This window comes from Pangasianodon hypophthalmus, chromosome 9 (assembly GCF_027358585.1).
Source record: "Pangasianodon hypophthalmus isolate fPanHyp1 chromosome 9, fPanHyp1.pri, whole genome shotgun sequence".
In the NCBI taxonomy this organism is placed as follows: domain Eukaryota; kingdom Metazoa; phylum Chordata; class Actinopteri; order Siluriformes; family Pangasiidae; genus Pangasianodon; species Pangasianodon hypophthalmus.
The window spans coordinates 11394596-11408129 of NC_069718.1; the positions used below are offsets into that span (position 1 = coordinate 11394596).

Sequence of the window (13534 nt, forward strand, 5' to 3'; positions counted from 1 at the left end):
TTTTCAAGAAGGCAAGACTGCAGTCCTCAGTGTGAAGAATTAGAGTTTTTTTTGTCCTCCTTTTCTTTTCCAAGTACATTATATTGAGGTCAATAAAGAGAAGTAGGAAATTTTTCAGATAAATTGTAGTTTAAATGATGCTCTCATGAGATTTGATGTGGGATTTTAAGAACGTTTATTTTATCTGCTGGGTAAAGCAGTTTTGGCAAAATGATGAAATTGTCTATATTGGCTGCATACACTAACATAAATCCTTTTGTTCCTTGCAGCCGTTCACCACATCTGGGGTAAGTTGAGCCAAAATGATTTGATCTGAATGCAGAATTATTGCAGAAGATCTACTACATTTTAAGGTATTATTTGGTATAAAATAGTATATTAAAAATCAATTTGACTTCACAAAGTAATGAAAGCACTGAGAAATTACCATCTCACCACCTTTTCTCTCTCTCTTTACTTCTTTGTTTTGCTTCTGAATCTAGTATCTTTGTGTTTTGGCCTTGGATATGTCTCGTTCTCTGGTAGCCTTGCCACAGATTCTTGAAACATTTGACAGTCTACTTTTTGATTGCCTGCGTCATTTCTTTGGTAATTTTGTGAACATTTTCAGTGTTTTAACAACTATTTGGTGAAATATCTTTTTGTCTGAGAGGGAGATCAGACTATGGTGCTTTTCCTTGCCAGTGCAGTTTGGTGTTTGGTACTGTACATAGCTCAGTTATGTTTTCGAGACTTAGAACTGGCACCCATGTACTGACCCATCTGTGTGTAGAAAAGGTAGTTCATGCCTATTGATTATATTTATTTATATATTATATGTACATTCCTTTTTTTTCTGGAAAGTGTTTGATTAATTTAAACGCAAATTGATAACTGTTTCAGCTTCAACCAATAAAACGTAATACTGTAACTGTTCCCGAAATCCAGTAGATGGCGCTCAAGGATAATGTTTGAAAAAATATATCTGAGATTGGACTGCACAATATAGCCTACAGGTCTATCCCTGACGTATTAGTTGTATACAAATACTCAGACTCATGTCAAATGTCATGCAATTTTAAATTAAACTGAAACAACAAATGTGCCCGCTAAGGAAGTACTAGGAAAAAAAAAAGTTATAGGCTACTTCTGTCATCCACTGTAGACTGCTTGCCATTAATTAGCACTCCGAGAACTAATTATTTGCTTGGTATTAATCTGCCTATATGTCTAGCGCTCTGTAGTGCTTTTGCCATATCCCTGTCTGTGTGTTACAGTGCGGTGGTTTGGTGACAGTAATGGCCTTTATGCTCTACAGATGAGCCGAGTTTAAAGGCTCGTGTAATGCATGTTAATGTTGGCGCCCAGTGACCCAGTCGGTGCAGCTCGAGAGCGCCTGGATTATTTTTTTCCCACTAAACATTTGTATTCTTGGGTTGGAGTAACGCGGCTGATCCCGGATAGCTTCGCGCTAATCCTCCACTCCGTTAATTAAAAACGAAGAAGTCGAGAGTAGTGGAACTCATTGTAATTTTTTTTTAGGAATGTAATCATTTCGGTTGGAGCTTAACCATCTGCTTGAGGTTAAGTCTGGCGACAGATTGTGTTCAGGGTTGTCGAAATCTACGCGGTTGATTTTTACTCTTCTGCAGGTGCGATGGAAGGATTCAGTGAGTTCATTTATCATCATCTACCGCCTCCCGTGCTTTTATAATTAACTAAATTTGAAGAGATATTCTCCAAAGCGTGCGCGCGCGTGCGTGCACACGGTGGTGTACGTGTGCGCGCTCGAAAAAGAGAGACAGAGAGAGAGAAAGAGACACTAGCGTGCTGACAAGACCGTGCCCTCAAATGAGTTTTTTTTTTTTTTTGGTAACAAGGGCTTAGGAAGATTATCACTCAAATTTAGAATTGCACACTATCAAAGATTTCAGATATTCAGGGACGCATGACTTAATTCTGTCTCATCAAAACAATAACCGTATAACCGTCTTAATTCATAATCTCATAAATCACCGTTCTCTCTGTAATCTCATGGGAAGGATTACTGGCAAAATACATAAATACATAAACACCGCTATAAAACAGTTTATGTTTATGTATTCTTGTATTTTGTCAATCCTCAGCACTGAATTTTAGGGTGTTTGCTCGGATTATAAAGTCAAGGTCTCCGAAGGGGAGACAAAAAAACAGAACACCCCATTACTTCCAGATCTTGTCAGGTTGATTAAAGTACGTTTTTCAGCGCGGCGGTGAGCGGGTTAATGGTGTATATACAGTAATTATGTTCAGCACTCTAAGGTCGCCGTCGGCCAATAAAGATGCCTTACGACGCCCCCCTCCCCCCTTCTCCATTCTTCCAGACCCTCTTCTCACCCATTCCTCAAAAACCTCCAATACGCTGTAAAATCAAAGTGCGAGCCTCCCCCTGCTCACACACAACGCACCCACCCACCCACACACACACACACGCGCGCGCGCGGGGAGCACAGCGCTGAGAGACACCTCGCGCCTCTCTGAAGGATCTTGCCATTTTTTTCTGAAATTATTTATTCAGAGGTTCCACGTAGACATGATGCCATAATGCCAACTATTAAACATCTTATTTATTTTTAAACTATTTTTCACTTTTCACAACTTATGCGTCTGGCCACCTAGGATTTTGGGCATAAACGAGATGGATCAAGGGCTCGAGAGGAGGCAATGGACATCAGCGTGGTCAGCTTTTCGCCTGCTTATGTGTATGTGCGCGCTGGACCGGGTGCTCGCCCAGATTCGCTACTCTGTTCTCGAGGAGCGCGAGCACGGCGCATTTGTCGGTAACATTGCGGAGGACTTAGGCTTGGATGTCGCCAGGTTATCCGCCAGGCGATTCCGCATAGTGTCCGGAGCTAGGAAACAGTATTTAGAGGTCAATTTGGAAAACGGGATTTTGTTTGTGAACGAGAAAATCGACCGAGAGGAGTTATGCGAACAGAGTCCGGTTTGTTTCTTGCACTTGCAGGTGGTCATTGAAAACCCACTGGAACTGTACCGAATGGAAGTTGAGATCATAGACGTTAACGACAACGCTCCAAGCTTTCCGTGGAGCGAGTTCAATCTAGAGATAACCGAGTCTGCCGCGCCGGGCTCACGGTTCCCGCTCGAGAGCGCGCAAGATCTAGACGCGGGATCCAACTCGCTCCGCTCCTACCTGCTGAGTGCTAACCAACACTTTGTGCTGGACGTGCAGACACGCAACGACGGGAGCAAGTTCGCAGAACTCGTGCTGGAGTCTCCCTTAGACCGGGAGAAGCAGAAAATGCACGAAATGGTCCTAACCGCTGTGGACGGCGGCTCTCCTCTGCGCTCGGGCACTGCTCAGATCATGGTTACAGTACTGGATGCGAACGATAATGTCCCTGTATTCGACAGATCCGTTTACCGGGTGAGCCTGGTGGAGAACGCACCGAGAGGAACGCTTGTGCTCAAGCTCAACGCCACGGATCTGGACGAAGGCTCTAACGGCGAGATCGTCTATTCATTCAGCGGCCATGCGCCCTTGAAAGTGCGCGAGCTGTTCAGTGTAGATTCTTTTTCGGGCGAAATTCGGGTGAAAGGGATTGTAGACTACGAAAAAGCCAGCGTCTACGAGCTCTATGTGCAGGCTAAAGACAAGGGTCCCTCTGCTGTGGCCGTGCACTGTAAAGTGCTTGTCGATATACTGGACGTGAACGACAACGCGCCAGAGGTCATCCTGACCTCTGTCTCCACACCTGTTCAGGAAGACGCGCCTCCGGGGACCGTGATAGCTGTGATCAGTGTCATGGATCGTGACTCCGGGGAAAACGGAGCAGTGGACTGTCAGATCCCCAGCCACGTCCCCTTTAGGCTTCACTCGTCCTTTAAAAACTACTACACTCTGGCGACTAGCGAATTTCTGGACAGAGAGTCGGTAGCCGAATACAACATCACTCTCACGGCGCGCGATTTAGGCTCACCACCGCTCTCCACCGGGAAAACTATTCATGTTCTTGTGTCGGATGTTAATGACAATCCTCCGCGCTTCCTTCAGCCGTCCTACACCGTCTATGTGACCGAGAATAACGCACCGGGCGCTTCCATTTGTTCTGTGAGCGCAGTTGATCCGGACTCTAACCAGAACGCTTATCTATCCTACTCTATTCTGGAGGGTCAGATAAGGGGCATGCCTGTGTCCACGTATGTTTCTATTAACTCGGACAATGGCAACATTTACGCTCTTCGCTCCTTCGACTACGAGCAGCTCCGCAACTTTCAGATCCGAGTTCAGGCGCGGGACGCCGGTTTCCCGCCGCTGAGCGGAAACGTGACTGTCAGCGTGTTTGTGTTGGACCAGAACGACAACGCACCACTAGTCGTTTCCCCGCTGCCGAAGAACGGCACGGCGGCTACTGAGACGGTGCCGAGGTCGGCGGACGCAGGCTACCTCGTAGCAAAAATTACAGCACTGGACGCGGACGCCGGACAAAACTCTCGCCTCTCGTACCAAGTGCTGCACGCCACTGACCCGGGGCTTTTCAGCATCGCGCTTTACACGGGTGAAATTCGGACCATCCGCCGCTTTGTAGACAAAGACGCCACAAGGCACAGACTCGTTATACTGGTCAAGGACAATGGGCAACCCTCTCTATCGGCCACCGTATCCCTCATTCTGACGCTAGTGGACGGCGTGCCGGAGTCGCTGTCAGACCTGGATGACCATGCTCTCAGCCGCCGAGCGCCTTCTAACCTCGCCCTCTATCTGATCGTCTCGCTGAGTGTGGTATCGCTCATCTTCCTAGTAGCCATCATCGTACTGGCGGCACTGAAGTGCTACAAAGACCGGGACTGTCCTGGAGGTTTCGGTCTGTCCTCTATTGGTGCTGCGTGCTGCACTCTCGAATCCGAGCCGCCCGCCGAAGCATGCAAAAAGTCCAACTTGAATCTGCAGATTTCAACCGGGACGAAGGTGCCCACGAACTGTGTGGAGAGCAGTACCGGAACCACGGCTCAGAACTACTGCTACAAGGTGTGCCTAACACCCGAATCAGCCAAGAGTGACTTCATGTTCATGAAGTCGTACAGTCCGAGCACGCCGAGAAATAACGCGGCTAAAGAGGCTGAAAATCTGGCGTGGAGCTCACAGAGCCGCGGCCCTTCAGCGAATAACGGAGCGACAACTCCTAACGAGGTAAAACGCAGCTTTATCCATCTGACAAAGGAAAAATAGCTATATTGACAGTCTGTCATAGTTAAGCAGCCTTCTTTCTGTAATGGAAAAATTACACTTTGATAAACAACACTGTCTTGATTGCTGGGTAAATCAACAGCTTAATGTTAATGCGCTTTCAAACCGTAAATCCTGAAGTATCAGCGATAATGTCATACACAGGGAAATCATTAGTGCTGAATTAACTCAGGGGTCTTTATTTTTGGGTACCTGTACTCGTATATGCCCCATTGACCTTCATTCACTGCTACAGTAATAAATGTCAAGAAGAGCAGCCGCTCTACTGTCGCAGGTGCAAAACTAAGAGGCGACGTTAATAAAGTAGATCAGCAGCTCTCCTCCACACTGTGTGTCCACAAGCGAGGGATCCGTTACTATAAGCGTCTCAGTCACGCTTATACTGAGATAGCACTGGTTCTATTGTATTTTCAGCTTCCATTAAACCTATACACACACACACTGCCCTTATCAGACAAAATGCTTTCTTCACACACTGTTTTCTTCAGACCGACTGTTTTCATCCGACTCTCTTCAACATCCCTAGACTTTCTTCTTTCCACAGACATGCTGGTTTCTTCAGACACAGCTCTCCTGTATAGAGACAGAGGCCCACATAGTTTCCTTTTAACTCAGTTTTTCACATTATATCTGGTGTGTTGCTTATGAAAAAAACATTCTCAGTTAATAGCATCTGCGTCTGATTATCACTAAGAACGTTTTCAATGTTTTGGTCTATTAAAAGTCTATACAGTATATGGAAATAGTTTAAAAAAAAACTGCAATATGTGAGTGAACGAAGTCTCTGAAAACAAGGTCAACTCTATGTTTTATACATCTATATTTGTAAGATTTTTTGTCTGATTTAGCTCCAAAAACATCCAAGGGCACCCTGTCTCAAGGGCACGCGCACATGCACGCGCATAGAACGTGACTATCATTTGTACAATATGGGGCAATACTTAAAAATTAGAAAAAAAAATAAAAAATTAGAGCCATTCTGTTTGATAGATTCCCTTGCTTTATCCTGGAATAATCTAACTAGTTAGTATGTGTGTCTGTGTGTGTTTGTGTGTGCGTGTGTGTGTGTGTGTGTGTGTGTGTGAGAGAGAGAGAGAGAGAGAGAGAGAGAGAGAAGGAAAGACAGTGTGCTTGAGCTATATTTTAAATCCGCTAGATGGAACTATCAGACTGTAAAGGTACTTAATATAGGTCTAATTTATTATTAATGACAAGGCCACATGAGGTTTTATTTAAAACTGGATATTTTCATCCTGATAGAGAGAACTGTGGCAGAAATGATAATGGGTTTTTAACTTAAGATTATTAAACTTTAACACTTTGAAGATAATAAAGTCCAAGTGAAATGCGAGTATGAGTAAGCAGCTATGAAGGACACCCCAGCTTCCTATATCAGCGACGTTACCAGTTCTTCTGAAGTTAGGAAAACATCAGTCCCAGAGCTTTCATTAAAAGGTACACGAGTGGTGTAGAAAAAAAGCAAGACTTTTAAGCACGTGCGTCTAATCCACTGAACGATGAAAAGTATTTTGGTTTCTAATTAATGCTTTGTCTGCATGGTGCGGATTTCTCTGAAGATTAATATCGTTTCATCTCGTCGGTGATTTAATTGGTTTCGGGAAAGCATTATGAATAACTAATCTAATAACTTGCTTACATCCGCGCTCTCTATCACGGGTTCAGAGGGAATTAACAGCGCGCGGAATCAGTCCGTTTTAACTCGGAACAAACACGAGCGGCTTTGCTCTCCCTCCCCGCTGCGCCTCGGCCCACGAAAACGGTACAAGACATGAGCGTGTGGACTTGAATTTAGTTCACTCTCAAAGAAATCCAATCATTCAAACTTTTGGCCACAAGATGGCAGTCGTAAGTCGCACACCTGATAGTCAAACAAGGAAATGTTGGGTATTGGTTCAAATCAGTTAAATTTGCTTATTTGGGTGACGCTTTGAAACGATTTACAACTGAGACAGGACACAGCTGAAGAGATTAGCGTTAAAGGCCTTTAAGGACCCAACCGTGGCAGCTTGGTGGTGCAATTGCAGTTTGTAATTTGCAATTACAACCTTCCGATCAGTAGCCAAAAGCCTTAACCACTTTAGTTTGTTTTCTGAATTTCTTCATCCAGAAACGAATATGAATCTAAATATTTGTTATTGCTAGTAAATTGTATTTTGTGTTGCAGTTAAAACAAGACAATACTAACTGGGCTCTTACTAAGAACCAAACTTCAACTTTGAAAAGGTAACTCTCTCTCTCTCTCTCTCTCTCTCTCTCTCACACCCACACACACACACACACACACACAAACACAGACGACACATCTACAGGGTTGTGTGTGACGGGTGTGTAGTGTGTGTGACTTGCTGCAGAGACGTTTGTGAGATAATAATAAAACCTTTCAAAACATTTTGTTAAAAATCATTAAATTTTATTTCTTTTGGACCATCACATTTTCTATCTATCCATCTATCTAAGTGATGTAACATTTATGTTTGCTATATAAAGAACTGCCCCCATTCACAAAACTATGTCTGTTCATTTGTAGAAGTAGATTTTATATGCCAAAGTCTGACTAAACAGTCAGTGATCCATTTGTTATTGCAACAGGGGTATAATTATAAAGTTAGAGACTTGTTACTCTAGCTTAGCACTTAAATAAGCACCTAACACATTCAGGTTTTTCAGATTATATTTTACATGTTCTTCACATCTTGGTGGTGTTATGTTGTATTCATAAATCTTCCTGCCTTACTTTTTTTTTTTACTGCAGGAAATCCTGAGTTTAAAAAAACACTGAGAAAGCATGTTTTGGCTTGTTGTATAATATCTATTCAATATATCCCATATAATAAACAGGATGATCTCTGTGATGGATTTTCAGTTATAACTCAATTAATATGGATGGCACCCTCATGAGGAAGGTCATGCAGACTGATTCTGAAAACTATGTAAGTCCAGTGGCTGCAGGACAGTACTGGACGTGGGGAACACGAATGAGAGGTAAGTAGAACACTTACTGGCCTATTTAGTGAGGTCCTACAATTCAATGTTAACTGGTACACAGTGTCTATTATTCCATTTTATATGTATGTCTCTTGAAATTTTGTAATTTCTGAAAGCAGATGAGTATTTTCTGTAATAGTAGTAGTAATGTTCTTCTTAAATGTGAACATTTAACTGTTACTTATCATACTACAATACAAATGAATTATCTTGACTTGGGTGTAATATACAATAAAATATACATTTTGCAAAGCTATATACAGTGTATGTATGTGTGTGTGTGTGTGTGTGTGTGTGTGTGTATATATATATATATATATATATATATATATATATATATATAAGTGTTTGTGTGTATACAGTCGTTCAATCTCTTCCAAAAGTATTGGAATGGCAAGGCCAATATTATACAATATAATATACATTTTGCTAAGCTTTTTACTGTGTGTGTATGTGTGTGTACAGTTCCATTTGAAAGTATTGGAATGGCAAGGCCAATTCTTTTGTTTTTTGATATACACTGAAGATATTTGGTTTTGAGATCAAGAGATGAATATGAGATGATAAATCAGAATTTCAGGTTTCATTTCCTGATATTTACACCTAGATGTGTTAAACAGCTTAGAACATGGCACCTTTTGTTTGAACCCACTCGTTTGTTCAAATTATTAAAAATATTGGAACATGTGACTGATAGGTGTTTCTTGTTGCCCAGGTGTGCCCTGTTTGATTGATTGTTTAAACAATTAATAGTTCTGAATGTCTACTCTTGGTTTGAGCCCTGGGTTTCACCTTTGAAGACTGCATTTGTTGTTAAAAGGTATAAACCAAAATGAAGGCCAGAGAGCTGTCTTTAGGAGAAAAGCAAGCCATTCTGAAGCTACTACATGTATAGCTTAGCAATGTGTATATTATATTGTGTTATATTATATTGTACTATATGGGGTTACAACTATGTCAAGAGAATTCATTTATACATATCTCATTTCTCACCCCTTCTAACTGACCCAGAGTGCAAGATGTCTTCCCCTGTGACGGGCCTCCCTGAGCGGGCATGGACACCCCGCTACACCCCAACAAAAACTCCCCAACAGCAGCAGCCTTCAGGTCAGTCACATGGTCATCCTCCACCTGACTACCAACATAATGTCTACATCCCTGGGACTCCATCTGCCCTCTGTACTCTCCGGCCCAGTAATCGCAGTGAGCTGGATGTCCACAACACTTTCTCCACCTTTGGCAAGAAGCGCAAGTTCATCTCTCCCAGCAGTTATGACCTAAGGGATGAAACAGGTACTGAGGTCATCAATAATGACCTGTATAATGAATAGTGAAGAAGATTGGAGAGAGACTGCAACAGCATGCCAGATGGACAGAACATGTGGAGGGGAAGCAAATGTGGTGAAAGGAAAAAGCAGTGAAGCAGAGAAGAACCTAGAAGACCAGACATATTAATTGCAACCAAAGCAGAGCCTATTTATCCAAACCATACTGCTCTAATTTTACAGCTCCATTATGTTCCTGAACAGGGTGGTATACTTCCCATGACCCAATGTGCCCTTAGAGACACTTTTGGTTTATGTCTGTCATGTTTGTATGTTTGTGGCACATAAAGCATGAGCCAGAATAAGAAAGCTTTAACCTCCAGTAGGGATTGGAAGAACTGGCTTAGTGTCAGAGATTAACATCTAACAGTTAAGGCCATCTAGATGAACCTGAACATAGAATGATAAATTAAGGAAGGTGGGAGGTCTGGTTACCATTTGTGCAATGTTTCACATATCTTTGTCAGTTCTCCAGTTTTTTTTTTTGCAAAAACATGATGGTAGGTGAATTGCCTAGTCTAAGATTTAAAAATGCCTCTATAAATATTCCTAGGTGTAAATGAGTGTTCCAGTATAAAAGCTCTAGATCTACCATGATCCTGACCAGAGAAAAGTGGTTACCCTGAGTAAGGATGAATGAGCGAATGAATAAATGAAATTAAGAAAGGAAAATTGAAGTTATAATTTTTTATTATACAACATGTTGATAGTGAACAGACTAATGATTTGGTTTACACTGATTACACTCTTAGGAAAAAAAACCTTAAGGATTCTTTGTTTATTTATGAAAGGTTCTATGCAGACCCTTACAACCTCATTGTTCCAATCGGAAAGGGCTCCAAGCAGAACTAATGGAAGCTAAGAAACTTTGAAGAGCTCAACAAAGTATCCTTAATGAACTTATGAGGGGGTCTTTTTTTCTAAGAGTGTAGTTTATTCTTCTGTGTGAATAATGGGCTGAGGAATCACTTACTACTGTTTTGTTAGGACAACTTGGTGCATAGTTCAAAGATATGAAGGTCAATGGTAACAAACAGCAACAGTGAATCACATTGACTCCATGCCATTATTATTATTGTTATTATTATTATTATTATTATGCTACAATTTTTGACAATCATATTAGGTAAACTGTGAGCATTACATATCCTTTGGCCACAGTGTGAATTTTCTGTCTTAGCAGAATCATCAGGCCATAGCCTTTCATTGATTGGTTGCTCAGTTAAAGAGGTGAATCAGTCTAACATGGTTATTGTTCAGTGAACAACATGTACAATACTAATATGTATGCAAACTGTGTAACTGACTCACGGCGTCTAGCGCAGTATATCACTGTATAAATTCTGAAAATAAAGTATTTTTTTCTGAGTATAATAGACTATGTCTATTATAAATTATATACACTGTCATTTGTATTATGTATTTTTCTAAGAAATAAGCTGGGTTACTGTGAGAGTTCTACTTTGACATCTGATATGTGTACCATTTTAAAAAAAACTTTCATATTAATTTTCCAGTTTTAGTACATCTTTTTTTATATTTAGTGATATGTATTTGGATGACAGACATTTTGAACAGTTTTAATGTTACAGATGTTTTCTTGAAATTTATTTTCTAATGATGATACTAATTTATTTCTATTTGATGATGTATTAATTATATCAACTCTTATCTTATTTTTAACAGTGTGAAAGAAATGAGAAGTGACAGTGGACATGACAACTTAGACCTTAGACATGAGAAGGGCTGTCAAAACCCCTGAGATGAGATGTCTGTTCTGGTATCTAATTTTATGTTTCTAGGTGCACAGAGGGTTAAATGGAGTAACACCAGCAGAAAAACAAGTTTAATAGTAAAAACGAGTTTAATAATAATATTATATAATATTATATAATATAATAATAATGAAGGTAGATAATATTGGAAGCTCCATGGGGGGCTAATCACTCCTCTAAAAGATGCATTTTTGTATCAGTCACATGATGTGAATAGATTGAGTGTTAATGCAGTTAATTTATGCAGGAATGCCACCATGCTGTTCCACCAAAAAAAAAAAAAAAAAAAACAACAACAAAGAATGAGAAACAAGCTAAAATTAAAATTATCTGCAGCATTATATCTCCATCCATAATATTAGGAAAAGGTGCCCACAGATGTCCACAAGGTTTTTTAGTGAATTTTAGTGCACACTCCTTTTCTTGGCTACAGAGAACAGCCTAGATTCATTTACTAAACAAATAAGCAGCTCCATTTCCAAAATATCATTTTAATTACTCAAAGTGAAAGGGAGGGGAATTGCAGGGGAATTTAACACAACCTTAAAATGCCACATTGGACATACTTTTGAAACTGCTGCACTCTCCCTGGTGCCCTTTTGGTTTTTAATTTGCCCTGGAAATGAGTTCAGAATGTCAGTAGATGTGTATCAGACCACTGAGCAAGGCTAATTATGTTTGCCACGTGTCCTTTCACATTACAAGGGAGTGATGGAAACGGTCTCCATGGCACTCACCCACTTCTTCAAACTGAAGTTTCTCTCTCTGCAGGCTGATGGACTAAAGCACAGAGCAATTTAATGTCTTTTCACAGATAAGGTGGTCATGGGATAACTTGCTTAAAATTATTATTTGATCATTAATTGAGATTCTCTTTACTTTATTCACAGCTACAGGTGTATAATTCTAAAATACTTTCAGTAAAACATCTTCATTTGGAGGGTTAGCCTGGATTAATCTATACTATGTATGTACAAATCTGTACTAAGACTAATGTATACTATGTATGTACTAATCTGTACTAAGACTAATGTATACTATGTATGTATGTTCTAAGGAGACAAAAAACTATTTTGGTGTATCTTTATGCCTAGACTATGAGCCACTCTTTTTTAATGAGGGTTCTATCATGTACTGTACATTACTGTAATGTAACAATACCATGCTTAATTTAGATCACCACAGCACTCAAGGGTCTTTGGTTGTCTGGTGTTGCTTCTTAGAATAACTAGGTTTGTGTCTTTAAAAAATACTTGAACATTGAATAATATGAATTGACACATTAACTTGTACACTATGCTGCTTTGCGTAAAATCTAAATAATACATGTAATATGTCTTTTTTCCAGTTGCTTTGGCACAAGCTTTATTCTCAGAACACTGTGTGAAATGCTGCAAACAAATTAGTCATTTGGACAGAACATTATTAGCATTACTCATTGCTTTCACACAGAATTCAAAAGTATGTATACAATTGCCTATCACTGACAAGGTGACGCATTGAGTAGGTCTTACTGATCAGAATTGATTACCTTCTTTCTCCCTAATGATCTGCCTTACTCTCATACAAAATAATACAAAATAATTTTCCATATAAAATAATCCACCTAGCAGTCATAACAGGCACATATATACATTTCTCCATAAATGTCAGTAATTTGGATTTGTAATGCCATTTGAATTGATAACAGGTGAAACTTGACATGCATTTGTTCATACTCATATTGTATAGCAATCTGTTAGGCTTCTGCATACAGTTTAGGTATATAAAATGCTGTGGCCAGATAGACAAGCAGGTTTGGATGATCAGTGAGATAATATTCCCTTTTCACACTCTTTCTCCAGGAAAGTTCCTAATTTTCATTACAGTAATTTTCTATATTATGAATTTATTTATTTATTTTTTAAATTCTGCATTATGGCTGCTATATCTTATATGCATATAATGTGGAAAATGTATATAGTACATTCAGTAGGATGTGTCGAAGAATTGTAGATAGGTACTGTAAAATGGGATTTTTGTTTTTGACAAATACAGTTCAGTTGTCTACAGAGGACATTAGATCTCATAAAGGTTTGAGAGGAGAAATGAAACTAAGACACAAATTCCGTGCTCTCTGTTGGACAAAATTCTTTAAGCTGTTGGTTTTTACTGCCTTAGTTACTGCCTTTTGCATGCAAGACAGAGTTTTGCTTAGTCAA

General features: G+C 40.2%; 1 protein-coding gene across 2 annotated transcripts; it reads left to right on the forward strand.

Moving 5' to 3' along the window:
• Positions 1 to 362: 362 nt before the first annotated feature.
• On the forward strand, positions 363 to 11626 carry si:ch73-233f7.1 (uncharacterized protein LOC100537710 homolog). 2 transcript variants are annotated; one of them, XR_008302378.1, is made up of 4 exons: positions 363 to 5170; positions 7413 to 7471; positions 8087 to 8230; positions 9245 to 9272. XR_008302378.1 is itself a non-coding variant. In XM_026919795.3 (4 exons), the coding sequence occupies exons 1-4, from the start codon at positions 2657 to 2659 to the stop codon at positions 9562 to 9564; spliced, it is 3012 nt and encodes a 1003-aa protein (XP_026775596.3). In that variant the 5' UTR covers positions 696 to 2656; the 3' UTR covers positions 9565 to 11626. The 2 variants fall into 2 exon arrangements, 1 of the variants encoding a protein (XP_026775596.3); XM_026919795.3 differs by having other exon boundaries at positions 696 to 5170; positions 8112 to 8230; positions 9245 to 11626.
• Positions 11627 to 13534: the final 1908 nt, after the last annotated feature.

Bases quoted from the DNA above. Each gene is read 5' to 3' on its own strand.
- si:ch73-233f7.1 (XM_026919795.3), top strand. From the start codon at position 2,657: ATGGATCAAGGGCTCGAGAGGAGGCAATGGACATCAGCGTGGTCAGCT. The intron at 5,171-7,412 runs GTAAAACGCAGC...TTTGTGTTGCAG, and splicing joins GAGCGACAACTCCTAACGAG to TTAAAACAAGACAATACTAA. The intron at 8,231-9,244 runs GTAAGTAGAACA...TAACTGACCCAG, and splicing joins GTGGGGAACACGAATGAGAG to AGTGCAAGATGTCTTCCCCT.